The sequence below is a fragment of the Medicago sativa genome, chromosome 7 (genome assembly GCF_051527215.1).
Source record: "Medicago sativa cultivar Bolivia chromosome 7, Bolivia_mono, whole genome shotgun sequence".
In the NCBI taxonomy this organism is placed as follows: Eukaryota; Viridiplantae; Streptophyta; class Magnoliopsida; order Fabales; family Fabaceae; genus Medicago; species Medicago sativa.
In genome coordinates, this window is record NC_140755.1 from 68,623,530 (window position 1) to 68,646,403 (window position 22,874).

Below are 22,874 nucleotides of genomic sequence, written 5' to 3' on the forward strand. Positions count from 1 at the left end.
CTAAATAAAATAGCAATAATTCCCATTCTCAATTTTGACAGAGAAGAATATGATTTCGGTTGAGACAATAATTCCCATTCTCAATTTTAACATTCTAAGAATACGATTTCGGCTGAGGATTGAGTAACAAAAAATTAAGAACTTAAAAAAATGAATTTCCGGAACCGATTTCGGGAAGAATCAACCCGAAACTTTTTGCACATGTTTTCTGGGAATCAATGATTCCGAGATCGATTCCTGCAATTCATAATCCACTGACCCAGAAAAATCCTCAAATAGTGAACAATTAAGAGAATAAACACATGAAAAGATCAAGAGAGCAATCAGTAATTGATGTTTGGCAAAGACGTCTTACTGTTTGTTTGAGTTTTCACCCCAGCGAAGGTTTTTACTAGAAAAAGGTAGGGGTGAACAAGTGAATGGTGATTGTGTTTTATTTTTATTTTTATATAAAGGGTAAATTTGGTAGTTTATGTCTAATGTTAGGGTGAAGGTATAATTGTAGGGGTGTGGGGTATAACTTCATGAATTTGGATAGTGATATTTTGGTTTGGTATTACTAGTTTGGATAAGCCCGGTTAGATTGTAACGTAACTGTTTTACTCTACTCTTGGCACATCTGATTTATTCAAGGAAATGCTTATGTGTGCTTCCAAATGATTCTTTATAAGTTTTCATAAAAATTTGTATATTCAATACAATTTTAGAAATAATTTATTAATTTATTAGTAAGACCCATTGTTTTTTTTGGTAGATTTAAGACCCATTGTTTTATTAAGGTCAAATTATATTTTTGGTCCCTTAAGTTAATTTTAGGTTTCAATTTGGTTCCTTAAGTTTATTTCGTTTCATTTTGATCTCTTTAATTACAAATGTTAGACAACTTGATCCCTTAAATTTACTCCATTTCAACTTGGTTACAAATATTATTTCTTCTTGGTGGAGGGAGGTAGTGAAGATTAGGGATGGGGTTGAGGGCGCAAATGGTGGTTGGTTTGGTGAAAGGGTATCGAAGGTGTTAGGTGATGGAAACAACACGTTCTTTTGGTTTGATAACTGGTTATGAGATGTCCTTTTGTGTAGATGGTTTAGTCGTTTGTTTGATTTAGCGACAAATAAATTTGTTAATGTGGCTGATATGTGTGATCGCAGTTGGGAGGATGGGGGAGAGAAGACTGTGGACGTGGGAAGAAGAAATGCTAGAGGAGTGTAGGGAATTACTTGATGGTGTTTTTGTGCAGGCTAATACTCTTGACAGGTGGAAGTGGGATCCAGACATACATGATGGATATACTGTGAGAAGTGCTTATCAGATTCTGACAACTCCGGTCTCTTCCACGGTTGACGCATTTAGAGACCACATTTGGCATAAGCAGGTTCCCCTAAAGGTCTCCATTGTTGCTTGGCGTCTGCTAAAGGATAGGCTCCCAACCAGAAACAATCTCCTTAGGCGCGGTATAGTGCAAGCGGCGGGGACGTCGTGTGTTGCAGGGTGTGGGCTTGAGGAGACAACAGTTAACTTGTTTATTCATTGTGAAGTGTTCGGTTCGTTGTGGCAGCAGATTAGGGCCTGGATTGGAGTGGCGGGAGTAGACCCGCTTAACATCACTAGCCATTTTCTACAATTTACTCATTATATAGGATCCTCTAAGGCTCGCCGTTCTTTTCTTCAATTACTGTGGCTTCTTGGTGTTTGGCTGATATGGAGTGAACGTAACAACAGAGTATTTAAAAACGTCGAAACTCCTATATTACAGCTTCTAGAGAAAGTAAAATTCCATTCATTATGGTGGCTGAAGGCTAATAATGCCAAGTTTGTTTATGGTTTGCAGAGATGATGGTCGGACCCTTTGATTTGTTTGGGTATCGACTGACCAGTTTTTCTTGTATATACTTTGTATGACAGCTTGTTTTTTGGGGTGGTCTTTTCGGTACACCTTGTACTGAGGAGCTCACACCGCCAGTGTTAATATATCCCATTTTTATGTCTTCAAAAAAAATATACATTCATAATTTAGGGACCAAAATTAAATGAAAACAACTTAATGATCAAATTATATAGCGTTTGTAATCTAAAAGAGCAAAATGATTGTACAAAAAAAAAAAAAAGGAGCAAAATGAAACGGAACAGATTTAACAGACCAAAACTAAACCTGAAAATTACTTAAGGGACAAAAAAAAATCTAGCCTTTTATTGGAAATTTGCAATTCAAACGTGATCATGAATTCATGTTTCCCATTCCACTTTATCTAGTTCATATTTAAATCGACCATGATAACTCATTTAGACACACAATGTAGTGGAGGCAATTCAAATTTTAAAGCAAACACAAAGTACAAATCAACATTGAATACCACATATCTATTATGAAAAGGATCCTAACCGTGTTCAACAATCTTTAACATTAATGTAAACCCTTACACGAAATGCTATATATAAACATTACATCCCTGAATCATAAAAAAATTCTTGACATAATTATCATGACAAATGTAAGAAGCTAAAAGTCATGTAAATCTAGCACTTTCTTATTTCCATTTCTTGGAGGATGGACCTCTATTGATGACTTTGCCAACCCTAAAAGTGTTGTTGCTGCCCAAAAAACAAGCATTACCAACACAAAACCCTAGCAACATTCCTTCTTAGATATCAAAAGTTGAGGTTCATCCTGAGTCTATACCACCCTCTCTTGCAAGCACCCACAAACATCCATCCACTTCTCACAATAAATCTTTTACTTTTAAACCTTCTCATATTATGTACCTCCCTTTGGTGATCTTTTGTCCTTGAATCAACAAAAATATTTTTCGACATTGAATTAATCCAGCCACCAAAATTAACTAGTGTGTGGTGAATGAAATAAGGGTCTTAGATTCTTATTAGGGACAAACAATAAAATGTGTTATTTCCTTTGTGTCTTGTGACTATCTTTTATAGTTCATTTTGAGGTTGTTTTTTTAACTACATTCTAGGTAACAAGACCTTGACGTTTGCTTGTTCAATGATTGAAAATTGAGATGTTTGTTTTAAAACCGTGGTAGAATTTTGGAAAGTTAATTATGGAAGTCTTTATTATTAGTTTGTTGTAGTACTAAACTAAAATGTATATTTAGTGAGTTGTGTAATTAATTTATGGGTCAGTTTCTCTATTTTTAGATGAGATGCGAACAGAACGTGTTCAATTGGTGTGCTATTCTCCCATGACCATGAGTATATGCTTTTTTGGAAAGAACCCATGAGTATATGCTTGAAAGGGCTAAAAATAATAACAAAAGAATTTAAGGCATAAATAGGGTAAGAAAAATTTAAATAAAAATTAGATTTTACAATTTTTTTTTTTGAGAAAAGCAAAATTAACTCATATCATTAGTAAGGAAAGGTTCAATACAAAAAGGAGAAAACTCGAGAACATGGTGACTAGTCCATGAATTGGCTGCCCTAGCTAAAGAGTGAGCAACCATATTCGCTTGTCTCCGAATAAACAATAGAGAATTCACAAGAGTGCACAAATCTGACTCAAATGACATTGTGCCATCCTTTGCTGCTAACAAAACGGATTGCCTCCAATAGGGCCATGGCCACTCCTTCCAAGAGGGACACTTTCATTCTCTTCCACCTTGTTTGCGCTGTGATAAACCAACCATTTGAATAACGCATACAACACCTCAAAGACACTTTCCTATCGGCTTCATGAAATGCAACATCCACGTTACACTTCAACCAACCAACCAACGGTCTTTCTCATTTGGAATTGACAACAATTGTAGTTGTCGGTCTAGATCGACCATATATTTAAAATATGAGATTTGCTAACATACACCTATTTATTATTTATAAGAAGTATTTTAACAAATAAAAAAAAAGGTTAAATATGTGTTTTCATCTTTTCTACGCAAGTGATGCCTAGAAAATATAGGTCTACAACTTTTCTACACAAAGTAGAGATAAGCCACTACCACTAAAGATTCAATTAATCATGACCCACAACTATGATAAAGAGTCCCACATTAGATAAGAGATGATCTGACAATGTATTTATAATTTTCTTATTTATATCTCATATTCTCATTCCTTGCTAAACTTTTCATGTCATAGAATTTGCCTTGATCATTTATATACTCATCTCCTCTGTAAACACAGTATCTACCAAGCCCCCTTCATATTATCAGCCTCATACACTCAAGGCCAGCTACAATTGTTGATTCTCCAAAATCATCCAACAAAAAACATAAAAAATTCACCGCACATTTCGGCCAGCTATCCGCGGAAAAATCCGCTTATGCTCTAGACCATAAAACAGACCAGGCTTTTCTTCAAAACGGTATCTTCACAGCCTATATGCGTGATAGCGATTTTCGCAAGTGTACGATATCGTGCAAGTAGTAATTAAAACGGTAAGACCGAGTATCGAACTCGAGGATTGCGGTATACTGTTGAATAGGATTTATGATTTAATTGAACAAAAGGTTACAAGATTTGTTTAATCGCAATAATGAAAATTACGCAAAGTAAATTGATTCAAACTTAATGAGAGAAAAGCGTTGGGGATGAGTTTCACCGGATTATTACCTAGACCTATTAAAGTGATTATCACAATTGAATCGACTTATTTAATTGTTACCAAATTCTCTACAATATTTGTGCCCTAATTCCTTAGTGACAGAACCTTTGATCCTAAAATAAAAACCTAATTCCTTAGTGAATTTGAAGATTAGAATTAAGCATGAACAAACAAGAATTCTCAAACGATTCCTAGGGTTTGCATCTATTCCTAGATTGCAAAGGCAAGGATCTCTTATCTCAAGCGTTTATAAATTCCACTTCCGTTTTACAATATAAACCGTAAATCAATTTAAAGGTGACCAATCAATAAAAGCATTAAGCATGGAGATAAGAAAAACAATTCAATAAGTTTCACCAATAATCATAATCAAATCACATGGCAAAGGTATTCATCTAGGTTTACTCATCCCCAACAATGGAGGGTTTAGTTACACATAATGATTAAGCAAGAAAACAAGGGCAAAGAGATATTACAAGAACAATTCATGAAAGTTCCTTGCTGAATCTCCTCCAATCGTGCTCCAGATCACTTCCGATGTGTTTCTATGCTTTTCTTCTCCAAAAACGTGAACCCTTAATTCAGAAACACACTTTTCTATAAATAGGCAACTCAAAATCGGCCACCGAGTCTCAAAATCGGGGCCTGAAATAAGAAAAAACGCGTCCAGAAAAAGCTGAAATCGGGGCCCGATTTCACCAAATCGGGGCCCGATTTCACCAAATCGGGGCCCGATTTTTCCAGAAAGTTGCCCATTCCATTGTTGCGAAAATCGGCGCCCGAACTCATGAAATCGGGGCCCGATTTTTCCAGTGTTCCAGTGGCTTGAAATCTTCGTTTTTGAGTGCTTTCAGCTTGAATATCTTGATGAATTACCTTAAAAATACATGAAAAAGTGTCTACAAAACTAGTAATGACAGAGTGTCATCAATGCGCATACACAACCTCGGAAACTTCTTGCAATTGTAGCTTATAAGCACATTATTTTTCCAAATTAATTCTTTCCAACTTTCAAATTAAACAGGAGTGCACACTGTACACCAAATTCTGCATAATTCACAGCAGACTACCAAATCTACACCCCCACCAATTCACCCTGGCACCAAAGAAAACAGCTTCACACATCGTTGAAATGCATTACTTTAACTTCCCTTCTACTTTGATAGGTTAAACCTATTTTCTAACATCTTTTTAGAATACCATCCGTCATCGTACATTTTTCTAACAAAAATTAATGTTTTGAAGTACTTGAAAAGAGACTGTTGTTCAACTGAAAACCAAGTGAAAGTATCGATTTCATTTAATATTATCCTGTTCACCGAAAATTCAGAATACAAATGTGGATTGGTCCAAAGCAGTTCTAAAACTAGTATTCAAACACAGTTCCAAACTAGTATGCAAACCGCTACGAAACCTGTAAGCAATGAAAAACTATACGAACCAATATGTGATCGCAATAGCAATCAGTAATATCAATAGAAAAATGTAAATTAAATGCAAAACCAGTATGCAATCAATAATATCAAGACTACCATCATCAGTCATAAATAACACTATAGTTAAGATTTAGATAAAACCAATAAAAGCAGCCACTCTAAATGAAACGAATGCCTCTAAATGAAACGAATGCCTTTGACACAAGAATAATTCATTGATCATTTGGCGCTGCTCTTCTGGCGGATTTGAAGAGGTACTTCTGTAAATCTTGACACTGCGCAAGACTGTTGCATTTTGGATAATATATTTGGCGAATTGAAGCTCACTTTCATTGCCTCCATAATTTATAAAAGAGAACATTTGTAACTGTGATGAAAAGCATTCAGGGACAAATTGTGGATGCAACCAATTTTTATCATCATCATCGCTTAATAATCCATAGCCTCCTCCAATCTTATGAATCGCAAGACTCTGAAGACTTGGGCAAGCGCGGATGAATTTGATTAACCAATCCCAATAATATTCCTCCTCAAATCTAAGTTCCATATGAGTTAAATTGAGAAATTTAGTGGCAGAAAAATCTTCTTCTAGTGTATGTACCGCCACTTGCGCACGTAAAAACTCCACATTGCGAAACAGTTTCAACCGAATAAAACAAGAAATAGAAGACTCAGAAATGTCGGCTTTAAGCAAGTTGGGAAAGGTTATTAAGAACTTTGTAGCATCATCGGCAGCAAGATTATTGTCGGTAACTTGTAAATTTTTCATGAGTAAATCTTCAAGAAGTGGACATAGAGAGAGAATCTTGATAAAAAATTTCAGCTTTAGAAGATGAACTTTTGTCAAGTGCAGTATCTCAAGTTTCGGCAAATTAGTAAAAAGTCTATCAACATAGTCTATAGTTAAACCATTCAACTTCAAAACAACAAGAGTTGTACAAGTTAGAATCTTGTACGGCAAGCAAACGATGGAAGGTTGCTGCAAGAAGGTGAGATTGACATTTTCAACATTGCGATTCACTAAAAGATGAAGAAATGTATCCAAGTTTGAAGAGCGACAAAAGGGAGACACGTATATAAGATTGAAACATTTGATAGGAATCTGTATCTTAGACAAAAACACCGACACCATTTTATAATAATAATCCCAAGAGGTGCTGCCGCATTCATTCATATAGGTTCTATCATCCAAGTTGATGTTGTCAATTCTTCGACGGAGTGGTCTCCAGCGCTTTGAGAGAAGGGATGTCGCGAAGATTTGTTTTATGGACAAAAGATTTATGATGCGACATAGTACTTGTTCCGGTAAAGCGCTGATTCTGTCTGCGTTTGGCATTGCTAGCCAGAGTGGATTCCATCGTTTTGATAGAAGACTTGTGAGAGCGATTTGTGAGGAGGGTAAAAATGAGAGGATGTGACATAATAGTTTGTCTGGTAAATTGCTGATTCTGTCTGTTGATGCTGCCATAGTTATATAGTGTTTGGTACTGCTATGCGGTGAGAAAAATTGATTGACTGAATTTATGCTGCAAAATTGATTCTGACTTAAATTGAAAATTGAGTTGAAGATAAAACTGTGTTTGGATACATTCATCTAAAATCAAGTTGGCCAGTATATTTTAGTGAAAGAATCAATTCTAAAATCGGAAGCTACAATTTCTAGAATCAATTTTGACGCTTCTAAAAAATGGAACGAAACGTACACTATCACTATTCATTGATGATTAAATGAAAAAGAAATGCTAACGAGAGACAACAATGATCAGAATCAGAATGAGAATTTCAGTAAAAGAAATAATAAATAATCAGAGTGAGTTGTTACCTTTGTTACAGAGTGAGTTGACATATATGTGATTTTATATGATATATCTATAAGAACTAAACAACTCACCAAAAATATGTTAGTAACATCATCGGGAAACAATTTTTTCTCATATGAAAACTGAAAACTAGCATCACCATGTTGATATGGCAATGGAATATCATTAAGCACACAATCAACAACATCAACTTTTTCAAAAACAAATTTCATAGGAGGATTAAATGTAGGATAATTAACCGTTTGACCAACCGTATCCTTAAGATTAATCTCAAATCGACCTAAACCCAAAAAAGTCATCGTAACCCAATCACCTAAACGAATACCATCTAATCAAGAAGAGCTTTGCTATACTTTTGTTAAAAAAAAAAAATTACCATTGAACCTCTCAACTAACACTTGGAATTCATTGTTGTTTGGATCGACCAATGATGCATAGCGACTGATTTGACCACCAAAATCTTCAGCAAACATATTTGGTAGCATTACGACACACTGAACACAAAAAAGAATTTGAAAAGATATATACCAATATGTGCATCAATATGGACGAATAATAAAAAATACAAAGCATACAATCTCACATGGTCCCCATCAAACTCCATGTCATATGTTCTTGATTTGATCCTTAGTTTGTTTACCAGTTTATCTAAATCAGTTACCAGATGTAGATCTAGAGGTGTCAATGCATAAAAACAGACTAGGTTACATATTAGTAACATTATAACAAATTTTAATACGAAAAGATAATAAAATAAAATATGAAACAAACAAATACCGATCAAGTAATGATATGAAATCATTGTCTTCATATTACGATCGGTCATGACCGAAATGAGAGATACGAAAATCCGAGTTATGAATTTGTAAGATGACAGATAAACAACAAATGAAAGTGGATTGACAAATGCGGGATACGAAAAGTAGAGATCTGAATTTATAGAGGAATGAACAAATGTGTAATTCATATATTTAGGAGGGAAAAGATAAACTTTGAATTCAAATTTCAAATCTTATTGAATCTGTTGTTATAAATAAAAGCTTGTTAAAGGTCATTTGACACAACTAATTATGGTGTGTTTTTAAATGTCATTTAATAGAAAGCAAGGAGGGGACAAATTTGTCGTTAATAGAAAGCAATGAGGGGAAAATATGTCTTTTTAAATGCATTAGAGGGAAAAAATCAGTGTTAAGGGGTAGCTTGACCCAACAGACTTTTAGGGTGTGTTTGAATGGCGGGTTTAAGAGAAGAAGAGAGGGGAGGACTTACTTTTATTTTTTAAATTACGGACATTATAAAATTATCTTTAGAAAATTGAATTAACAACATGATAAATTAACAACATGATAAATGATCATATAGTACTTCAAAAACACTTAATTTATTTTAAAAAACATTTTATATTGTTCGTAATTTAAAAAATAAAAGTGAGTCCTCCCCTCCATTCCTCTCCTAAACCCTCAATTTGAACAAACCCTTATGATCTCATAAGAGATATAAAATTCAAATTTGATGTAAACAAAGTTTGCATAAAATGACCAACCACCTTTTACTAAATAAATTGACTAGGGTCCGCGTGAGATTAACTCAGTTGGTAAGGACAAAACATAATATATGCAAGGTCGGGGGTTCGAACATCGGACACCACAAAAAAAAATTGATTAGGGAGAAATAGGAATTAGATTTGCCACAGTTACAACATGACGCTGTAATCGATATGAGACGTTCGATCTGAAATTAGCAATTAAGATTGTTTTACTATATGAAATCAAGTTTAAAATATGAACCATCTGATCGGAAATCAAGGGCTACGTTCCCAATTTCGAATCCTAACTAAACTAACTACTAACAGTTAGTTGAGTTCATTTGTCAAAAAAAAAAAAAAAAAAGTTAGTTGAGTTCAGTTCTCATTTCCAAGCCAACAACCATTCTAAGCTCTAACTAACAAACTCGCATTGAGTTGAATTGAACAAACACCACTGAGCTTCAATGAACCACCTTCTTCTTCCACACACAGGTTTCTCTCTTTCACTTCTTCTCTTTCTCTCTCTAGAATGGAAGAACCGAATTCCGCCACCGCAACTCCATCTTCTTCCGCCGCCAACGGCGAAACTTCTCAACCAAACGAAAATGCTCAAGTCTCACCGAACCGTCCACGCGTGAGCATCATCTACGGGAGATTCGCACGGCGTATCAACGGTCACTCCGCCATTGCTAGGGATGATCACTGCTCTTGCTTAGCCGTTACCTTCTGCTTTTGGTTCTTCGGTAACCAAATTCAATCTCTCCCTTTCAATTTTCATTAACCAAATAAACACTGATTAAATCTTTTAGTAATGTTGTGAAAATCATTTATTAGCTCATACTCAAATTACTGATAATTCAAATGTATAAGGCTCTGTTTCGCAAAAAGTTGCGGATAGTCGATAAGCTAGTTTACAGTAGATGAACTTATAGCGAATAAATTATAACCTAGCTGATTGAATTTGTAGTGTTTGGTAAAATTAGTGGTTGAATTAGGTTTTAAGTATGAAATAATGTAAAAAAGATATGTTTGATTAATATTTAAAAATTTCAAGTAAAATTAAAATGATAAGGGTAAAATTGTGAGAAAAATGTTAAGCTATTGGCTAATTGAATTAGCTTATCAAAGTAAGTTATAAGTTAGTAAAAATGAACTGTAAGCTCGTGACAAAAAAGGTTACCATGCGAGTCTTTTTTTTTGTCGAATGATCTTTTAAGCTATAAGCTCGAAATCTGGCATTGCCAAACAAAGTCTAAGTATTTGTCAATTAAGTTAGTTATGGCAGTTGGATTAGTTAGGTAATTAACTATAGGCCTATTTAGGTTGAATTATTTGAATTTATTTACTTAAATGAACATTTATGAGACTTTGGGAGAATTTTTTAAAACAGTTTATAACATGTGCATAAGCTGATTTCAGGTTATTTTCGTAAGTTCTCCAATATAGCTTATGAAAGCAGCTTATAGCTGACACACAAACAATTTAACTTTATTTTGTGTTTTGTTATAGAAATAGCTTATGCATAAACGCTTATCATGGTAAGTGTTTATGCTATATGTTGCAAATTAATTTGTTTATGTAAGCAGGGACTGTAACCGCAATTTTACATAGTACACTTAAGGGTTGTACAATAGCAATGATTGTTTAGTAATTTCAGTGAAATACTTCTTACTTCATTTTGTCCATTCACAAGTTCTTACGTAGTTGGCCTGAACACTGAATGCATTTACAATGCTGCATATATTTTCATTATGAAATATTGAGATTACTTTGTAATGTTACAGTTGCGGTGATAATGATAATGGGGGTTTATGGGTCGATGAGTGTGGTTCTAGGTCCATTTTCCTCACTCATCTTGCAACCTAACCCTATGTTTGTGCAATATGTGAAGGTAAATTTCAGTAACTTCATGCTATTGTTATTTTTCTATATATTTTCCATTTGTAGTTTGTGAGTGCCTGTGTAATCTGGGTTTGTTTGCATTAGGTAGAAAACTTAAAGGCAAATCCAGGACTCATTCTTTATGGTACACATCAAGATCCACCTCTTGATGTTGTTTCCACTTGGAGCGAAACCCATAATATATCTATTCCTTATGGCTCAGTTAAGGCAAGTATATGTATTTCCCCTTTTCTTGTGATTTGAAATTTTGATGCTGCAAAACAGAAAGAATTTATGCTTGATCTTGTTACTGAAGCCTCATGTTTCCCGTGATTGAACTGACACGCTTTTCTTATGTCTTCCCCAGGAATGGAAATATTATCTGAATAGAGGGTCTGAAGTAAATATTTCGTATAACTTGAGCTCTGAGAACTCCTCTCTTTATCTTGTAATTGCAGAAGGTATTCGCTCAAAAATGAGATTTCAGTGGTTTCACTTTTAATTTTATGAATTTGTTTCTCGTACAACAACCACTCACTTGCACTTAGTATGTGTTTGTATCCGTGTTTGACAAGCGTGATTATGAATGATTTTGATTCTGTAAAATTTATTTGGTTAAATTAAATTTGAGGTGAAGTGGTTCATGTTATATGTTTTTAGTCTATAACCAAGTTTGATGTATAGCTTAGTGTAAATTTTCAATCTAATGCTAGAGCTGCTTAGTCAAACCTTCAATTTTGATTCAAAAGTTACCAAACGTCTCTTTTTCTTTTTTGTTTCTTTCTAAAATCATGTTTGATATAAGTCAATATAAAACAGACCTAAAAAGAATGAAATCTGAAGCTTGAGTTGATAAACTACCACCCACAATAATTCACAAATTTACCGAGATGGGTAGCAAACTTCAAGATCATATTCAAAAATAACAAAATCGAGAACTGCACAATCCACAACTGAATAAAACACTAATCTTTTTTAAGAGGATGAGATTTGCGTGACTAAGTATAATGTTTACTGATAGAATTAAGAGCTCTTTGATCTTCTTTGGAGTGGAATGTGTTCTTTTGTAAATGTTTTTTCTATAGTGTGTTAATTAATCCTATGGTAGGTTTCATTATTTTACAATTTCTTTAGATATTGTTTGCTAAAATATTACTTCCTGCAGAAAATATTTCATTTGAAGTTTCGTTTCTGTGTTTCTTTTTCACTTCCATTCCTCTTTGTTTGGCTTCACTGGCTATATCGACTGACAGGTCTTCTGGAACTTTATTGGCTTCACTTCCATTCCCCTTCCCTTCTGTTTGGCTTCACTTCTTGTTAGGGCATATCCCTTTGTTATAACCCTGCTGTGTCTCTTATGGAAATTTCTATTCTTTTTAGGTGCACTCTCTTACTGAACAAAACAAATCTGGCAAAGTTTTATTGGCAAGACTTGTTTTCTATTTTTACCAATGTTTTAGATGTAACAACCACTTAATACTTTAACTTTGAGGTGGAACATAATGGAAATTTTCCACAATCCATGTACATATAACATGATTTTTTATATTTTTTTTTCTTTCAAAACTCGGACATATAACATGATTTGTGAAGACATTTATACAATGAAGCCCCAAAATTGACTAAACACGTAGTTGTAAGAGAGGATAGAGCTGGTTTAAGTTTATCCTTAAAACCTTAGTTCTATGGCTGAGTTACATCGATCATAAATATTACAATCAGATGTGTAAAACTTTTGCAAGCAGCATTACAAATTTGAAATGTACTCCCTGTTTTGGTTATCATGAAGCCCAAGTCCATTATAGTTACTAGGGACATACCAAAATTATATCTAGTGAACATTTTTTTTTTTGTCTCTGCTTGCAGGAGCTCAAAGCCTCTCCCTATGGCTGCAAGACCTAACATATCCCAATACAACGCTGTCTTGGAATGTGATCCGGGGTAAGAAAGCGTGAAAGAAAACTACAACTGGATTCATATTAGTCATATACTGATTTTTTTCTTCTTCTTCTTCAAGGAACTGGTATGATTACACAGAAAATATTCAGGTCATCCAGCTATTATGTGGCATTGGGTAATTTGGATGAGGAGGTGAAGGTATTTTTATATTTATATACCATACTTGTTTCTGTAGCTGGTGTAACTAATTCCCATCTCTAGAACGATAGAAAACAAAAAATTCCATTGGTTATGAAGCCATGGTGTGTTATTTTTCATATTGGGAAAAATGATATTAGATTACAGGATCTCTTGTTCAGTTGAGCAAGATAAGTTATTCAGAGATTATAAAATGTGGATTTAGGCCTAAGTTCTGATGTTGTGTTATGCTTGGTTACTATGATTTATGATGTGAATATTTTCATGTCTTTAATTACATAGATTTTGATTTGTGTGTTTGATAACCCTTGAATATTCATATGTTAATTTAACATCTGAACATGGACATCACTTATCCCTAATACACTTGCTTTGGTAAACATCTTTGTGCGTATCTAAACATCCTTGCACAAGAAAGCTGGTACATGAGAACTAATTTCTAAACTACATGCTTTCAAAGAAAAATCCAAATAGTAGCGTGACACATCGACATGTGATAAATATGGAGATAGATATTCTGATAGCAAGGATTTCAGAATAAGCTAACTACACGAGATTTATAGGATTGAACTGTTAAAGACTGCAATGCAGATAAATGCAGACTTGAATTCTAACAGTACCTTGAACATAACCTAGTCACAAACAGAAACACTGCCACCAGATCACATTTGTGCCACTGCTCGCTTATAGAAAAAAAAAACTTTTGCACCACTACTTATACTTCTTGATCATACCACCAATACCCCTTTGTTGTTCCCTCAAATCTGTGTAAGCATGAATACCGTGTTTTAGCATCCCAAGTCCTTTGATAGATTGATGTTGACCACTAAAGAAACAAATATCTTGCAGAAGCCAAATTTAGTACATATTTGGTTGGTGTTTTATTCCTCATACCATAATGAAATTACGTATCTTTTTTATTTTGCCCTCTTTCCATATTTTTTCTCCCTATAATCTTGTTTTGATCAGTTGAAGAAAACACCAGACCTTTGATTTGCACCATATTTGGAAAGAGTTAATGTTACACAAAGGGCCTTGCGTTTAATTAAATGGTGTTTGAGTTGTGATAATTCTGGACCGGAGTGTTCTGAGTGTCAGAAAGTTGGTATTTGATGCAATGCAGGTGTTGTTATAACATTTTATTTATTTTCTCATCAGAGCCAGTTCTTTTTAACCTTGTATGATTCTAACAGGCTTATAAACTTGTAAGTCAAAGTGTTTATTATTTTCATCATCATGGATCATCCTTAGTTGTGTCCTTTGTTTCTTCTTGTCAAATAGGTTGAATTAAACCTCACTGTAAGGGCCTTCTTGCACAACACAACAAATGCTTACTACAAATGTGCCCTGACTGGTCATCCATGCAGAATGAATATCTTCTTTCCTGACAGAAACACAGCTGTCTTAGTTTCTCCTGCTCCACAACAGGCAAGATTATTTATTGTATTACTTGTTTCAAATAAATTGTCATCCTTATAAATCTTAAGTGGAAATAAATTTTTTAATGAGGCAACCCAGCATTCTGGTTTATCTCTGATGTTGCAATCTTGAAACTCTGCATTTCCCCTATGTGAAACAGATATTTATTCCTTAATTTAGGAGATGACTATATTTTAGTTCCTTTGCTTTTCCTGTTTATTTATGTTTTCTTTACTTTTGTTCAGAACACATCCAATGATGAGTGGTATGTCAAACTGACCTATGGACCAAGATGGCTTACATATATTTTTGGCATAGGTAGCCAGCCTCTTTCTATAATCAGCCTCCGAAAGTATTAATCTAAATGGTTTTATATGTTACTTAAGCTGCATCTCCATACAGGTGTTCTGACTTTGATTATGTTTTGGGCCTACAACTTCTTCAACAAGCTTCAATGTTCACATGATGATAGAGTAGGATCTAGATCTGAAGGAACAGGACCTGATCGAGCCCCTTTCCTTTCACGCAAAGATGATCTTTCAAGGGGTTCATCATATGATTCCTTACCAGAGGATGATGAGGATCTTAACTTTGTCCCCGGATGTTCCACTGATGGGAAGATATTAGGTGATGGTGAGACCAGTAATAGCACCCAGCGTCTTTGTGCGATTTGTTTTGATGCTCCACGAGACTGCTTCTTCCTTCCATGTGGTCACTGTGTGGCTTGTTTTGCATGTGGATCTAGGTAAATCCATCGTTATCAAAACAAGCACTTCCAAATTCCTGAAACAATTTTGTTTAGAAGTATATAACTCATAGGTACGAGACTGAAGCAACAGAAACTTTTTGCAATGACAAAAACCACGACGTGACTGCAAAGTAACCTTGTTCATGATTTAAAACCTTGATTCAAATATACACTTCCCTCATCAATATAAAAACTAGCACATGTCTGAAACTTACATTCCAGAAGAAAGATTTAACAAAGATAATTTCTTAAGAATTTGATTCCTCTCGTATGATTTTGACATTTGCAAGTTGATGAATTTAAGGCCTTTACTCTACAAATCACATTTTCAGTGACATACATCTTAATGCATTATGGTGCCTGATGCTTTTACTTGTATGGTGAATGATGTATGCCCAACCTTATCTGTGCAGGATAGCTGAGGCAGCAGGTACATGTCCTGTTTGTCGTAGGGACATGAAGAAGGTGAGGAGAATTTTTACTGTTTGATCAGTGCTCCGAGTCACGGACTAAATGAATAGCTACCATAACATAGATTTCTTTCTCATGTACTCGTTATTTTCCTGCCAATCATTACAATGATCAAGCTAATGCTACCTGCTGCGAGGGTTGTATTGGTCATTGCAACAAAACCTGAGGGGGAAAATGGGAGGGTGTATTTCAAATTGGAATGACCTACCATGAGATGAAATGTAATTGGTGTATGAATTTGTCTGAATGAATGAATATCACAGTAACTGTTTTTGTGCTGTGAATGTTTTCCATGAACTTGCTTTTAAATTTCTACTAGGAAATTAGAAATGCCAAAAGGATCGGTGTAAATATTGCGATAGGATGATCATATACAGCAAATAATAAGCCCCTTTGTTTGTCTTTCCGTGAATTGATTACCTTGGCATTTATGGCCGCTATCTAACGGGAATTGGATGCAACGGTTTGGAATGTAGTATGATGGGCTGTGAATGCTTGCAAAGAACCAATTCGGGTCGAAGAAATTCGAGTAATAATCTTAAAAAGAGTCATCATCCCTTGTTATAACCTAACAATGATCATAGCAGAGGTACACAGTCAATAATGCATGACTATTAAGTGGGAACATGGCCTCCCGTCAATCGGTAATTATTTCTTAATGTTGAATTGTATTAAGGCAGAGAAGATTTCCCTAGCCAAATGCCAATGGTTTAGATATGAGTATACCATAAAATGTCATGGTTTTATCTGAAGCCATCCATCATCTGCAGTGCAAGATAAAGTGTCGGGTCGGAGAAGTGGCATAATAATCTTCCTTGGTTTTGGGAATGAGTATACTACATGTACATGGTGATGGTTCCATCTCAAGCCATCCATCATATGCAGCGTAAGATAAAGAGCTAGGTGGGAGAAATAACATAAAAATGTAAATAAAAAATTGAATTATGTAGTATGATTTGAAAAGACAATGAAGAAAATAATATGAAAATACAATCTTCCCCTCCCTCTCCAACAAGCCGGCACTAGTTTTCTCTCTCTAGGTTTTCTCTTCCATTTTCTTCATTGAGGGATGGTTTTGGGTCAATTCTTGACCTAAAATAACCCCTCTTCATCTTTTTAACTCTATTTCAATTTAAATAAGTGATTTTCACATGTATCTAGGTTTTTTCTTTGTGATTTCATCATCTAAGTGTGGTGGTTTGTTGTTCGCCGTCTTGTGCGACGTTGTTTGATTTCCCGTCTTCTTGCGGTGTTCATTTGATTCATATTGAAAAATCGATTATTCAATCAAAGATTTGAGCGTCAACGTTGCAGATCTGGAGGCCAATGAATATTCCGGTCACTTTAATTTTATCATATATTTTTGTAGGCATTATGTCGTTATATGCTATTAACTTGGATGTTGTGAGTTTATTAGCAGATTCATCCTTTATGTTTTTAGCGGTGTTGAATGATGTAATCTCTCAATTTGAATGAAATATCATTTTGTTTTTGTAAAAAAAAAAATGACAATACAAACTTTTTATATTGAAAGAAAGAATCGTCAATTTACGTGATTTTAATGGATGTGATATAAAAAAAAAAGTAATGAGAAAATGGCACGAGAATAAAAACTTTGGTAATGTGAGAAGAAGTCATTGAATTGAATTACATTATTTTAAAGGATATGAAGTGAAAGACTAATTTTTATTTTTCAATACTCAACTATTGAAAATAAAAAAAAAAGACTAATTTTGATCGAGGGGTTCTTTTCGGAAGATTCACACCCATTACATTGAGTATGTTTCTTCTACCTCCATCGTTTGGGAAAGAAATTCAATGAATGAATGATAAATTATTTTTGGTGGGGCAGAATGCTGATCAAGAACATGTGCAAGTACCTACATCCAAACAACTAATAAAGTGATAAATAGAAACCGTTCCTACGAGAGTTTACTTAGTTAAAACATCAATTTCATTCACTTCATCAAATTAATTAGTGATCAGAGAAAGATAATAAAAAATTCATTTTAGAATAAATATGTAAGAGATCAAGACTTAGATCAAAGTTGATGTAAAAGAGTTAGAATGTGTATATCCTTTGTAACTTCAAAGTTGGTGTGCTCTCTGATGCTACAACATTTGAGTGCAAAATAAAATGTATAGAATGCCTATGATGTATGAGACGAGCATGTATAGAATGTAGTGGAAATTTACTGTTATAGGCAAGATTGTAGATTATTTTTTATTTTTTTTTTATAATTATTTCATGAAATAAAACCTTGATCCTCACATTCACGTGGACTGTTAGATGTGCTTGGGAAGTGTTGAATGTATAAAAAGCAATTTAGCCAACAAACAAGGTATTCTATGCAGCAAAACTCACCCTAAATTTTATTGTTGCTGCATTTTTAGGGATATATTCAAACCCAAGAAGTTACCTATTTATTTTGTTATAAATTCTTGAATAATTTTGTTTTTACCCCATTAAAATTTAAGAATTTTACAAACGAAAATTATCGAGTAATTTTATTTGCGAAAATACAAATATAAAATGTTAGAAGATATAAATTGTTGAATGGTTGTTTGGTCACATATATAGAAAAGATATATATTTTTTTGGTCAAGTAGAAAAGATATATTTAATAATGTTAAAAATGAAAATAGTGCATCCTTTTAAAAAAAATGAAAATAGTATATGAATAATTTAATTACTTTAATTAATTTATGGTGACTTATGTGAAAGGATGAAATTATGCATGATTGAGGTGTAAGTGAATTTCTATAAATATTTGTAACTTTATGGAAGTTACTAACTAATGCAAGGGTAGTGTCTTTTCCATAAAGTTTATCTACTAACAGAAAAGAGATAGATTAAAATTTGGAGAATTGTTATTTCTAGTTTCTACTATCTATTACCTTGTATAAATGTATGCCATTTAAATGTTTTTATCATGTGATAATCATATATTTCAAATCCTTATAATTTGTTAGTTTTCTAGGATGTAAACATAAATATGAAAACTATAACTTATAAATAATACTCCCTTTGTCTCAAATCATATGTCAATTTAGTGATTTTACATGAATTAAGAATTGTAGTTAATATTGTATAAGAAATTGAGTTATTTTACAAAAATGTCTTTTATTAATGATAAAAAAACATAAATTAAAAGAATTGGTAAATGATAAAGTAATAAATAGTTTTTTTTTTTGAACAAGCCAAAATGGAATATATTATATTACCAAAGGTGATTCATCTCGCACAAGATGTGCAAAAGAGAACACCCAACATAAACAGAGTTTAGTTACAGTCTTACTTCAAAAGATAAAACGAATAACAGAAGAACATAAACAAAAAGCTACACCAGCACACCCATGCATAATAAAGGATGTTGTCCCCAGTCATTATAACTGAAGGCAAAGCTGGGCATATTTGCCTTAAGCCAATTAAAAGACATAATCTTGACCATTTCTGCTAAACGATCCGAAGTCAATAACTTTTGCTGAAAAATCCTGTTATTTCTTTCCTTCCATATAACCCAAACACAAGCATGCCAGATTAATGTCATAAAAGAATGAGTAGACCTCGACAAACCTGCCAACTGACCAAATTGCTGAAAGTGGTCGCCTATTGTAGCTGGAGCAATAAAAGAAATGCCTACCCACCTATAAACATAGTGCCACACTGAACCGAAGACTTCACATTGAAGAATGAGATGAGCTGCAGTCTCAGCACAGCCGCACCCCCCAATGCAAAAAGTGCCATCCTGATAAATAATTCCCCTACGAAGAAGGTTATCTCGAGTTGGAAGTCGTTGACGAAGGAGCCTCCAAGTAAACACAGAGACCTTAAGAGGGACTTGCCTTTGCCACACAGCGTCGAACCTACCCCGTTCTACGGAGTTAACAGATGTTGTAATATACTGATATGTCCCCTTGACGGAGTAACCGGCAACGGTATCAAGTAGCCACCGCCATCTGTCTGGAGCACTGTCCTGCAAAACAATATCATGCAGCAAGAAAGAACAATTTGTAACAGACTCCTCCTCCCAAGCCAAAAGGCGCCTCCTCCACTCCCAGGCACCGCCCCCGTCCATCCAACCCCTACTCTCCATCTCCTTCACCGTCACCCACTTGTCAACGGCTAAATCAAATAATCGAGGGAATTGCACCCTTAAGGGCACTCCTCCCACCCAGTTATCAGTCCAAAAAAAAGTCCTATCACCACCGCCTACCACCCTACGCACATTATCACCAAACCAGTCCCCTACACCTAAACCGACACCCTGACGAATGTCAGTCATCATCCGCCACCACACCGAACTCTCCCTACCCCCATCCTTCAACCGCCCACCCTCCTCCCCGTACCTAGCTTTTAAGACCCGGTACCATAAACCCTCCTTATCAACCAACATACGCCAACACCATTTACCAAGCAAAGCAATATTAAATTCTCTTAGTCTTCTGACACCTAAACCTCCCACCTCCTTCGGTAAACAAACAGAATCCCAGTCAACCCACGCAATTTTTCTATAATCCTCACTTCCCCCCCAAAAAAATTTTTTAAATAAAGATTCGATAGAAGAAATTATACCTGTGGGGGCCTTGAAGAAGGAAAGAAAGTAAACCGGAAGAGATGATAGGACAGATTTTAGGAGAATCAGGCGACCACCAAACGAGAGAAATTTGCTTTTCCAGTTCGACAATCTGGAGATAATATTGTTCACAATCGGTTTCCAAAAATCCAACCTACGAGGATCCCCTCCGATAGGAAGGCCCAAATACACAAAGGGAAAAGTCCCAACTCGACAATTCAACAAAAGAGATGCCTCATTCAACCAGGTATCAGATACATTCACTCCAGTCAATAAACTTTTTTGGAAATTCACCTTAAGACCAGACAAGTGTTCGAAAATCACTAGCACAGCCCGTATAGATCGCACATTCGCCCAACATTTTTTACCAATAATCAAAGTGTCGTCAGCAAATTGTAAATGAGAAAGACTTAGTTCAGTACCTTGACCCACGTGATAACCATGAAACAATCCTGACTCTACTGACGACGTCATAAGAACATTAAAACCTTCAGCAGCCAGTAAAAACAGAAACGGAGACAAAGGATCACCTTGTCGAAGACCTCTCTCGATGGGAAACTCATCCGTGGGGCAGCCGTTAACCAACACTGAAGCTGTGGCCGTACCGACACATTCTAACATCCACTTCCTCCACAAAGTCGGGAAATTCATTCTAACCATAACCGCCTCTAAGTATTTTAAGTCAACCGAGTCGTAGGCTTTCTCAAAATCAACCTTAAAGAGCAACATTTCCTTATCAAGGCGACGTGCATCGTCAACCGCCTCATTCGCTACCAAAATACTGTCTAAAATTTGTTTCCCCTTAACAAAGGCTGACTGGGAATCTGAGACCACACTTCCAATAACATCTCGAAGTCTGTTGGCAAGAATCTTAGCCAACACCTTATAGAGGCATCCTACCATGGATATAGGACGAAAGTCATTTAATCTTTGAGGACTGTCAACCTTGGGAATAAGAGCAATAAAAGTGGAATTTACCCCCTTAGTCAACCGCCCATTCCGATGAAATTCAACAACAAAACGCATAAAGTCATCCTTCAACTCCGACCAAAATTGCTTTATAAAACCAAAATTGATCCCGTCCGGCCCTGGGCTCTTAAAACTGTCGCAGTCCCAAACCGCCTTTCTCACCTCATCCATAGTAAAAGGTCGAATAAGATTACTCGACTCCGCCATAGTCAAACGGTTAAATTGTAAATTTTCCACCCCTGGCCGATCCATACTTAAGGCTTTGTAATGAGCTGAAAAATGACAATAAACAGCATCACGAATATTTTGAACTCCCTCAACTTGGACACCGTTGACATGTAACAACTGTATAGCATTATGACGCCGCCGAGAAGACATGATCCCATTAAAAAATCTTGTGTTAGCATCTCCCTCCTTTAACCAGTTAAGACGCGCCTGCTGCCACCTTATACTAGTCTGTATTCGCGACAATGAGTGCAAATTCACAGACAAATCATTGAGCTCGGCAACTTCCTCCTCATCAAGGGCGACTGCCTCTCCCTTAATGTCCAGAGATGACATCCGATCCTTAACCGCAAAACACTTACTCTCCAGATTCTGAACATGACTCTGGTGCCACTCCTTTAAACTACCTTTTATCAACTTTAGCTTCTCTTTCAAGACAAAACCACCCCACCCATCAATATGAAGAGAATTCCATTTGTCTCTAACAAACTGTGCATATCCAGGAAAATCCGCCCAGCATTTTAACATACGAAGAGGGCGCGGTCCCCAGTTAACTTCATCCACTGACAACACCAACGGGACATGATCTGACAGACCCCGCTGGTTTGCCACTTGAACACTATTTGGCCAAACAGAGCACCAGTTTACTGACAACAAAAACCTATCCAGACGGCTCATCGAATACCCATCACCGCGATACCAAGTGAATAATCTCCCACAAATCGGCAAATCCTCCAAAAAACCATCATCAATGAATTTATTAAAAATATCAGAATCATGTTGACGAAAAATAGTACCCCGACCTTTCCTCTCCTCAATAGATCGGACAGAATTAAAGTCACCGCAAAGACACAAATTTGCATTATTATTGTGTATAACAAAAGGCAATAGTGTATCCCACAACAACTGTTTAGCAACAGTGTCACAAGGTGCATAAACATTAGCAATAATGAATTCGTGACCAGTCTGAATAACCCTCCCACGAATCACCAAAACATGAGCAAGCCTAGACGTCGACCATACTTCAACAACATTACGGTCCCACGCCGTCAAAATACCACCAGATGCCCCAATTGACGGTTGAAACGAAAACCCCACCGACGGGTTCGGCCATAAAGACTGAAACAACACATCATCCACTACA

The 22,874-nt window shown here is 35.4% G+C and overlaps 3 protein-coding genes across 3 annotated transcripts; 2 read left to right on the top strand and 1 right to left on the bottom strand.

Moving 5' to 3' along the window:
- The first annotated feature begins 1,160 nt into the window (after window positions 1-1,160).
- LOC146908005 (uncharacterized) lies at window positions 1,161-1,838 on the top strand. Its single transcript, XM_085729209.1, has one exon. It carries the CDS (start codon window positions 1,161-1,163, stop codon window positions 1,836-1,838), a length of 678 nt encoding a protein of 225 aa, XP_085585335.1.
- Window positions 1,839-6,128: 4,290 nt separating this feature from the next.
- LOC146908006 (F-box/FBD/LRR-repeat protein At4g26340-like) lies at window positions 6,129-7,466 on the bottom strand. Its single transcript, XM_085729210.1, has one exon. It carries the CDS (start codon window positions 7,464-7,466, stop codon window positions 6,129-6,131), a length of 1,338 nt encoding a protein of 445 aa, XP_085585336.1.
- A 2,216-nt stretch (window positions 7,467-9,682) lies between these two features.
- On the top strand, window positions 9,683-16,256 carry LOC146908007 (E3 ubiquitin-protein ligase APD2-like). The gene is made up of 10 exons (XM_085725635.1): window positions 9,683-10,086; window positions 11,128-11,234; window positions 11,330-11,452; window positions 11,592-11,685; window positions 13,091-13,165; window positions 13,242-13,321; window positions 14,603-14,749; window positions 14,986-15,058; window positions 15,143-15,485; window positions 15,902-16,256. The coding sequence occupies exons 1-10, from the start codon at window positions 9,873-9,875 to the stop codon at window positions 15,975-15,977; spliced, it is 1,332 nt and encodes a 443-aa protein (XP_085581761.1). The 5' UTR covers window positions 9,683-9,872; the 3' UTR covers window positions 15,978-16,256.
- The last annotated feature ends 6,618 nt before the right edge of the window (window positions 16,257-22,874 follow it).